A 10,432-nucleotide genomic window follows, 5' to 3' on the forward strand; every position below is an offset into this window, starting at 1 on the left:
TTCATTTTTACACTGAACTGTTCCTTTAAACAAAACAGGGATTGTTTGCTCATATATTGCAACATATTCAAGCTGGCCAACTACATCAAAGTCATCCCTGGTCTGGCCTATCCTACATTCACTTTAACCTAATTCATTAAGTCTTAATGAATGTATAACTGTATAGATTATATTATACATTTTCCACAGGGATAGTTTTACTTCTGCTTTGTAAAAATATGAGTTTAGTTGAATTACAGGAAACAGAAATTTGAGAACTCTGCCACTTAATATAATAATAATGGGCAATTGCAGAGGCTGGGCCATATTTAAAAATTTAGTGCCCCTAAGTGTTGTAAATTATGTACAGGAAATAAGCTAAACATTTATGCATAGGTGAACTACAGTATACCTAAAATAAAAAAAAGACCATGGGCAAGACATGGCAAAATGATCACTACAGGACAACTAGTTGGGCCTTGACGTGCTCAGGATAATTTACTTCTTAGTTGGCTAGTTAACTAACCTCTGATTGGAGGAGTGCTTCTATAATCAGCACGGAATATGTCAGTAACAGCGATATGAAGATAAAGCACCCTACAAAACCTTTTCTTGTGCACATTGCTCATTAGCCACCTACCAGCAATCATCACTAGAAGCCACAAGGGTTGAACAAAGCTGAAAAGGGACAGGGGAACCCAAACATTGCTGTGCAGATAGCTGTAAGGTGCCATTACTTGTAAACAAAGGTGGTCTTATTTGATTCAACACTAAGGAACTTTTATGGCTTCTATTTCATAAAGAGTCAATAACAGGATATCAATAGCCTTCAAAAAAAAATAATAATTTTTTAAGCCTTTATTTACAAAAGCTCTAAAAACAAATAATATCCTTTGTTTGCAAATTGTTTTTCTTATGCATTAAAAAGGACCACTCTTGTTACACAATTGTAACTCATTTGGAAAGAAAATAAAGCCATTACAAAGGTAGAAAGGCAGGTGTATCTGAACGAGAGACTTGCTGGTTTCTTACATGTCAGTGTGATGATACAATCCACACATTTGCTGTCTGGGAAACACTGGTGAGCCATTGCCAAAAAAAACTATTCTACAATTTCTCTAGTTACCATCCAGTGACAGATAGGAAAGTACTCCACAGTCTACACAGACAATATATATATATAAAAATATATTGCAAAAATATTGCCAAAAAAGTTATCTAGTATTACACTACAGCTGCAACATTGTTCAGCTATGACTTCAAATAGGTTTTTGTTGTTACAACAAATAATTACACGTCATTTTTGCAAATACAAAATATTGTATATTCCTTCGCCTAATCCAATCCAAATTAATTCCTGACTTTCTGTTGTTGTTGGTTCCTCTTGTATCTTTTTTGTGTCTCTGTTTATTTTTGCATGAGGCTTTTTTTCCAGCAATGAAATTTTGACTTTTGCAAAATGAAGCACCCAATAAATAGGATTAAAAAAAAAAAAAAAAAAGATGACCTGGGCAAACACAAACAAGATAAATGTGTTAATCACGTCAAGCTGAAGCATAAACATATGATGTTTAGGTTTACAAACAGCAGAACTGGGTCAGGGATATGGAAGCTTGTAACAAAGAACAAATCGGCAGTTATCCAGTGGGTTAGTATTTCATGTGCTTTTGGCTGGAGAGGCACAAATCTATGTGCACCGGCAAGTGAATGCCACGTACAGGTTACTCAGTGGTTATCAGTGCATAGGTACACCAATGTACAGATGCTCAAACTGATGCATATATATATATGGATAGAGTCTTTTCTGAATTTAAAGAGACAAATAACCCAAGGCTAAAGTACTAATCATTGGATGGCAATAGTTGCATATTGCTGATAGTTTCTGCTTTGGAAGCATGAGGATGATTGTTGTGAAAGGTAAGAAAATAAGGCAAACCATCTTGCACCAAATGATGACGCATTACTGTGTGATGTGACAGGATGCTGTTATCGGTGCCATGCTGCCAGCTGATATCTAGGTAAGGCAAATAGGAGTTAGAGACACAGATCTCCCCAAGGCCAAGTGGTTCCACATTGATACAAGAATGAAGGCAGAACAACTGTGTGCAGGGAGATGGGGGAAATTCAGTGTCCAAGGAATATCACCAGAGATAAAACATGTACAAATTTCTGTAGTTTGGCAATAAAAAGTGCAGTTTCTCTTGGTGTCATGATTGTTTATTGGCTTCCTCTTCATATGCATTTCCTGTACCATTCTGTACATAAGACGATCCGGATCCCAGACCATATAAATGGCCACAGTATTTTGCATCATCTATGTGATCTTCAAAGAACATCTGAAAATGAACATAAACACACAAAAATACCACTGGTCAGAAGCGATTGGCTAAAAAACGACATACAGTAGTATTAACACTGAAACAACACATCCAGGCAGTTTACCCTGAAAAACATACCTACAGCAAGTAGTAATTCAAAGATACTTACAACCACTTGAGTATATAAGTAACATGTCTGCATGCCCCCCTAACTACTAGTGCTACACATTCTCTGACTGGCCAACTGATTGATCACAATAGGTTCTGGACATGTCAGAGGCATCTAAAAGAATGCACAATTTTATGGGCTGAACTAGGCATCTCACACACATGCATCTAAAGTCACCCAGGAGCAGGTAAACCCCAGACCCCTGCCAAGGCGCAAGCTGCCTGCAGGGACAGGAAATATCAGGGGCCAAACCACTACATATAAAGGGGATCATGCAGGGTTGATTTAAGGAATAGGGGCTTCCAAGCTATTTTGCTAGTGGTTTCTTTATGTTGGCATTAGCTACTACTCTAATATTTCCTTCCCAACTTCAAAATTACCACATACAAGCATATCAATAACATGTGAACTTACCTCTCTCATTTTAAAGAATGCCATTCCAGTAAGTAATGAGTCAGAGCCTGCTTGATGCTGAGGACCAATACGCTTGAGTTCCAGCTGCTCTGCCACTTCCTGCAATCCACCCTGCCAGGAGACAATGGGAAAGTTTTACAGAATACAACCCAAATACCATGTCCCTCTATTAATTCTTGTAGTGGAATCCAAAAATGATGGATTTGATTCATCTCTATCTACGACACAATGGCTGCTGGTCTGCTGTAGAAACCAAAACCAAAACCAAACTAATGAGTAATATTTAGCTAAAAGAATTTTAGAAGAAAAGTACCCAGATTTCCACCATGGTTTACAAAATAAGGCCAGTGCATTTTAGTCTCACCCACCTTGAGATTTTTGCAGCTTTTCATCAGGTATTTGACATCGTATATCACTGGGAAAAACAGGCGCAGGATTTCAAAAAAGTCTAGTTCTACCTCAGGCAGGTTTGAATTTGTCAGAATTTTTATTAGGTAGCCAAAGTCATAGCCACTGCAATGGGAAGGGGTACAGAAAAGATCAGGAAAAAAGGAACACATTTACAGTCACAGACAAGTTTGGCTTATGTGTATTAATGCATGTATGCTTTTAATCATCAGATGTCCCTTTTTAAATTCTACATAGGCAAATAACATTTGCAGTACCAGTCATGGAACTCCAAAGTGACTTTATTTTAGAACAGGGGGTACATTGTTTATTATATTTATAGTGAGTCATGTGACAGAAATTACAACAATTATAACTGCTATAATCAATTATAAGGATATAATTCACTGGGAATTCATGGCTCTTGCGTATTATATCAAGATAATGTTGATAATATTATTAAATGTTCAGCCTAGCTCATTACAAACATACAGTGCAATGTGACATAACACATTATGAATAGAGGGCATTGCTCTATAGTAGAAAGGGTAAGCAACTATGGTAAAACAATGACCTGACAAAGACCGTCTCATTGTTCTGATTGCACAGAGTGCGCCAAATCCTGTGTAGAAAAGAACAACACTGCAATAAAAGAACTGCTGAGGAAAGCAGCAGACTAAAAAAATACAGGATCTCTAGTGGAAACTTCCAGAATAGAGATGATGCTTCCCAACATAATTTACTGGAGGAAGAGCATTGCTTCTCTTGCTTGTATTGAGATGACAGAGGTATACTTGGATAGAATAGCCCTCTAGTAAATTGTAACAAGAAGAAATCACATGGCAATGTAAAGGTTCATTGCCAAAAGCAGAGTGCTTTTAAACATGGAACTGCCAGGTGATTTCTAATATCCTCATATTATACATAGTCATATAGTTGAATGCAAAAGTTTAGGCACCCCTTGCCAAATGACATTTAGTTAGGCAGTGTGTTAAAAGACAACATATATGCAAATGTTGACACATAGTTCCATTACATTTCACTTTAAAAACATAGGAACACAGGAAGTTTGGACACACACACACACACACACACACACGCGTTGTTCAAAGGTTAATAGTAAGGCAGCAGCATCCCCTTAATCACTTAGGATTCCTTCTCCTCCTCTAAGCCACTTCCCCCTCCTGTAGGTATTTGCTCTGGCTCTTGGCTTACTGAGCATGCTCAGTTCTTCTCAACTCAGGTTACCAAACACACCCTCCAGTCTAGCAGCCAATGAAGAGATGGCACTTTGCTGGAGAAACATGTTTTTTTTTTCTTCTAACCTCCTGTCCTGAGCTCAGTTTAACTGTTTAAAGCAGGACTTTTTATCAGTAAGTTCTGCCTATGTAAGCCTGCATTTTTCATTGCATGAACTTTACAGTCTACATGTGCTGTTTGCAGATGTAAATGTCCCAGATGATGTCAGAGAGAAAATGGCCATCTGGTGAAAGCTGCTATTTGTTTTATGAAAATGTGATGGTTCTGGAAAAGAGGGAATATATGCAGTTCAAATGATGCAGTGGGGGTGGGAAAAAAGAGCCCAACTTAAAAACATGGTAGAAAAATGTAAGGGTTCACATGTCTTTTAGTTCTTGTTTTAGGGACTTTTGCCCACTCTAAGCAATGACATCAGTTAGCTGATTATACAGATATAATTTACAGGATATTCATAAAACTTGTGTATTATATAGTAAATAATGTACCTTTGGCCTTATGCTTTTATACAGGTCATGGAACTCCAAGGTGACTTCTAATATCCTCATATTTTACAAAAGGGGGTGCTTTATTTATTACAATACACAGGTTTCAGTGAGTCATGTAACAAAAATGACTTCACTAAGCACCAATTATAACTGATGTCAACACTAAGCACTGTTTATTAAGGATATAATTTACAGGATATTAATGGCCATTTAATATTACAGTGTAACTTACCTGTGAAAGGAAAGCCATTTTACTCCTTCACAAAGGACTACCCCAGACGTCATAAATAACTCTGCAAAATATTGGGTTTCAATGCCTTCTTCCTCATGCTTTTTAAACTGGATCCCGGAGGATGTGAGCAGCTCTATAGAATCTTGGGCGTACATGTCTTCCCTGCAGAAGAGACCATAGAAAGTCTCCTATACAGAGATCTGATACAAGATTTCACAGACTCAATTTACCAATATACAGCAAATGTACATTAACAAAATTAATAGGACTAAGTGCATCTGTTATGATGGTGTCCTCACCTTCCTAGTTTAAATGTAATTTTATTGCCACAACAAATATTTAGTAAGAACATTAATCCCATCTCTGAAATATTATTATCTCTGCTACAATATTGACCATAGCAAACAGATACAGCTTTAGGAACAGCAGAGTTGGACTTGGTAATGCAGCAAATAATATATGCCTTTGTCAGTCTAAAATGCATATATAATCAATATTATTCTTATATTTTGCTAGTTATAGGAAATCATTTTAAAAACGACTTATAAACAAAGGGCATTTCCTATTTAAATAAGCCAGTTTCCATTCCATGTTGCTATAAGTATCTGGTTATAGAAAGAACTCAAAGTGAAAACAAGCATAAACACAGCATAAACATATCTATAAAAATATTTGTTTTCCGTAGTGGCTCCAAAACGTTTCTTTTTAGCTTTTTATTATAGTTACACTATATTTCTGTTAAAATAGCGCATAAAGTTTGCTTTTGGGGAATAATGGATTGGTTGCTGTACTGCTTTCCATAAGCAGAAACCTTATGCAGGTCGTGTTATCCTCCCTATATCTCCTGCTTGCTTCTAGATGTTGGCTAATCTAGTTGCCCTTTAAACTAGAGGTAGTAATTGGGGCTGGGGCTGCAAGTTTCCGGCTGAGACTATGGTAAACTCACATGAAATCACAGAACAGAGGCTTGCACCCACTGCAGGACATACTGATATGCATTCTAGCAATCAATACTTTTTACATTATCTTCAACTATTAGTAAATGTATGCTTGTAGGTAACTAGATAACTACAACATTAATTTAAAAAATGAAATATTTTAAGCTATTTAATTAATATAACTTTTTGCCACTACTTCTATTAATTCTAATAAATATAGATAATCTGTGCAACTTACGTTAAATTAAATTTAAAATTAAATTGCCACGTTGAGGTTCCTGGTGGGTATTCTCCTTGTTCATTCACAAACGTCAGACCCAATTGTATTATCTTTAACAGGTCAACATTACAACGAAGAAGTTGGTATTGATAGTCAGCATTGCTTCGGAATTCCCCTATTGGTCTTGCAACAACTCCTGGAAACTCTGTGTCCTGCAATGGATAATGCGACAAATAATTTGCAACCTTTAAAGGTGGTTGTAAGGATGTGCTCATCAAAACAGTAGCACTTGGAAAAATAATGTTTAAGATACCTCTGAATAATTTGGAACAGTGTGTCGAAATAAGAGATATCTTTAAACAAAATACATATATTTACTTTTTATGCCTTCTTATCGTCAGATTTGTCCAGTTAACATGTCCAGTTAATCTTGTCCCCTGCATTTCCTTATGCGCTTTGTACTTCCGCCCTGTCAAGAAAGTTGCCTAATCTTGTTTTATAGCTTAGCTTTCACAGACAGCAATAGCTATGGCAGTATTAGAGATTCCACATTATATTTTCTACTATAATAATATAGGTAGGACAAATATTGAAATGATCTTGTTATAATATACAGTTTGGTCATTTCCCTATGGGACTAAGCTGTACATTATATCCTTATAAACGGTGCTAAGTGATGTCCTCAGTTAAAATCATAGTTTAGTGATGTAACTTCTGTCATATGACTCACTATAACTTATATATTATAATAAAGTACCCCGTGTTGTAAAATATGAGGATATTAGAAGTCACCTCAGAGTTCCATGACCTGTTTAAGAGCACACGGCCTTGTGCTTTTATATGGTTATGGAACTCCTCTGTGACTTATAATATCCCTATATTTTACAATAATAGGTACTTTATTCACTATATATGTGTTGCTGCGTCTACATAATTTATTAGATAGCATCTGTACACTTTTACAGGCAACTCTCATCTAGCAAACTCTGACACAAACTATCATCAGTTGATTTCAATAAAACTCTGTGGAAATTTTGTCTTCAAGTTTTTGGGCTACTTAAAGGAGAACTATACACCTGGGTGCAAAACACACCATTAACTATCACTGCCTAGACCCCCTCACCTTTCACTTATCGCATAGTTTTTAAGTTTATACTCTGTCCCTATCACTAACTAAAAATGCAAAGAAGCGCAGCCGCGTACCTGGCCGACATTTTCTTACCAACTGAAGACACTTTGGGTCTCACCGCCGATACGAACCTGCTTGCGCATGAGTAGTTGTAGGTAGCAGGAAATCTGCTTCAACTGCGCATTCTCAAGCAGGTTAGGTGTCGGCTGTGAGACCCAAAGAGTCTTCAGTCGGTAAGATGTTGGCGAGGTACGCGGTTGCGCTTGTCTGCATTTTTAGCTAGCAGTCAGCAATAGGGACAGAGTGTAAACTTGAAAACAATGCGATATGGGAGAGGTGGGGGGGGGGTCTAGGCAAAGAGTGCCATCCGGAAGTAAAGTTCTCCTTTAAAAATATGTTAATCAAAGTCCCTGAAACAGCACCGTGTGCCACTATTCTAAGAGTTTTAGTTGCTACCTAGCCTACCCAATGGCAGGCACCTTACCAGACCATGGCCACCATACACCTTTAGCAGTTGAGCCCATGGATCTTTACTATCATAAAGCTGCTACAATTAGCTTAGAATAGAAAATACAGCATTTCTAGCCATATTCTTTTTTTTTAGGCTTTAGTTCTACTTAGAAATATCTTTAACAAATAAGTGCAGTAAGCAGCCTGACTTGTTTCTACACACTAGAAAAATTATAACTGCAATATAAACCGAACCCATTGTACTGGACAAAAAAAATATTAATATTTTAATGTAAACAAGTACTTATATTGCATATTAAAGTAAATTAATTATTCTATTATTGTTATGTCACACGAAACATTGGGCCATTAGAGTCTATAGTTGATATAATATTACCCTGACAGCGGAAGCAGTGTGGCAGATACTGCAAGCAAGGATTGCTTATAAACAGTAAATAGGTTCCCCTTTGAGGAGACTCAAAAATCTATAAAATCTTAAATATTCCTGAACTCTTAATGCCAATTTCAAAAATGAAAAACATTTTTGGAGGGGAAACAAACATCCTAAACATACCATTGCAACATAATTATACTTGCGTATAACTTGGCGGATTCTCTTCATTTGATCATCCAGGTTGCAAGCCCAGACTTCGCAAATTCGCTGGCTGAGGTCCACTGTTGCAGCTGGCATAGTGGGTCTGGGGGACTGACTCAGAGGCAGGCATCAAAATTTTGCAATTAGCTATTAAAGGGTTTCATAGGTGGTAGGCCGAGGCCGAAATCAGCTGCTAAATCTAAAATTAAAAGAAGAATAGTTTTTATTTTACTAACAAATAAAAAATAATATACCGGTATAATACTAGCAGGCAGAACATATCAGGAAATGCCAAGAAAGGGGAAAGGTGGCCCATGTGCATGCCACCACCTTTTGAACAATATGCACTTTGTGCAATACATTTTATATTAGGAATGGGGATCCTCTGACTATGGAGTGTGTTTGGTCCATGACATTACCCAAAAATTGATTTTTGTATTTTGCCCATATATGGTGATCCATTGTTAATATGAGTTAGGGGAAGTTGTGGTTGAAGCACAAAAGTGTATAAATAGAATATTTCTTCTCTCTACCCATGGTAATAGTTGTAAAGCCATCTTTTAAGTCAACACTGTGGCTTCTTTAGGGAGTAGCATAATTCTATTTTGCCTTAGTGCTCTATACAGCAAGGCCCAGCAATCTGAGCTTTCTGGCCCATCACTAAGCAGAGATAATGAACACAGCTGGTACTGTTAGGCTTCAACTGGGTAGTAATAATGTAGGCTAGCAGTATTATTACAACTCTTGGAAAGTGACCATACCAGAGTTCTATACATAAGAATCTCTAGGTGCCACCCTGGATGCAGACCATGTTTTATGCAGATCATGTGTTAAAGGGGCAGTATATGCCAATATACAACATTAGCAAAATAAATAGAACATATGCAAATAATACAGCATATCATTGAACATATCAACTGAAAAAATTGCATATTTCTTAGTGATAACATTATAATAAATCAGAAATGAAGCATTTGTTTTCTCCTATGCTTACTCTCTTACCATTAATTAGATGAGTTAGTTTATCTAGATATACTGAGCTCTGTATAAACAACCCTCATCCCATCACCCTTTGTTATGTCTAGTTTGGCTTACAGGTTGGCAGGATTTCCTTTGTGCACTGATAATGATCTGCCTCACAAAACATGCATGAGCTTCAGTTGACTGTTTAGCACAGAAAACATCAAAAACAATAAATGTTTCCTGATTAAAACAGACAAAAAGTATGATCAGCACAAGTTCTATTCATTGCAATCATAATGAACAAGGGGGTATACTGCCCCTTTAATAAAAGCCAGAAATGAATGGGGAGAAGCAGGTCTCCCTGAACTGTCTTGCGGGGTAGACAGGAAGATGTCCAGCTGCACTTGTTGCTGAAGCGTATCCTTTGGCTGATGAAGGATGCTGGGTAATGTAGTTTACGAGCTAGGGGTTCGCCACACAGCTGCCAATAAAAGCTGTTCAGGTGCAAGTATCCCTTCTGCGTCCCTTGTGATTGAACGAGCTGGAGGCTCCCCGACTGGATACTGGCCCATAGTCACGGTATGTGCGCTAAGCACCAATGCCTACTGATGCTTGTGACAGACAATACAGCCGCCTCTGGTTGTGCCCAGTGTGTGTGTGTGTGCCATCCCACTGCTCCGTATCCGTTCTGTAAGGCTCACAGCCCGACACTATCCCTGCCCTACCTAAGATAAGTCTGGCCGCTGCCGGTCTGTCACTTCACGACCGCGCTCCCAGGGCTCGCACAGGAGATTACCGAGGCCCCTACACGTCATGCGAGCGACGCGCCAGTCCCACGGCAGGTTCCTGCTAACCTCCTCCCGGACGCACTTGGATGACGTCAAGCCGCCACA

The 10,432-nt window shown here is 37.9% G+C and overlaps 1 protein-coding gene across 2 annotated transcripts; it reads right to left on the minus strand.

Annotated features, from left to right (window-relative positions):
• Nucleotides 1–822: 822 nt before the first annotated feature.
• On the minus strand, nucleotides 823–10,407 carry cnot7 (CCR4-NOT transcription complex subunit 7). Of its 2 annotated transcripts, none has more exon segments than NM_001102905.1 (7): nucleotides 823–2,315; nucleotides 2,881–2,991; nucleotides 3,249–3,393; nucleotides 5,245–5,406; nucleotides 6,421–6,614; nucleotides 8,556–8,775; nucleotides 10,265–10,407. In NM_001102905.1, coding segments are annotated over 6 exon segments (858 nt in total). In that variant the 5' UTR covers nucleotides 8,673–8,775; nucleotides 10,265–10,407; the 3' UTR covers nucleotides 823–2,186.
• Between the last annotated feature and the right edge of the window lie 25 nt (nucleotides 10,408–10,432).

This window comes from Xenopus tropicalis, chromosome 1 (genome assembly GCF_000004195.4).
Source record: "Xenopus tropicalis strain Nigerian chromosome 1, UCB_Xtro_10.0, whole genome shotgun sequence".
NCBI lineage: Eukaryota > Metazoa > Chordata > Amphibia > Anura > Pipidae > Xenopus > Xenopus tropicalis.

Bases quoted from the DNA above. Each gene is read 5' to 3' on its own strand.
- cnot7 (XM_031901661.1), bottom strand. From the start codon at position 8,672: ATGCCAGCTGCAACAGTGGACCTCAGCCAGCGAATTTGCGAAGTCTGG. The intron at 3,394-5,244 runs GTAAGTTACACT...TTCCCATTGCAG, and splicing joins AAATGGCTTTCCTTTCACAG to TGGCTATGACTTTGGCTACC. The intron at 2,992-3,248 runs GTGGGTGAGACT...GTCTCCTGGCAG, and splicing joins AAAGCTGCAAAAATCTCAAG to GGTGGATTGCAGGAAGTGGC.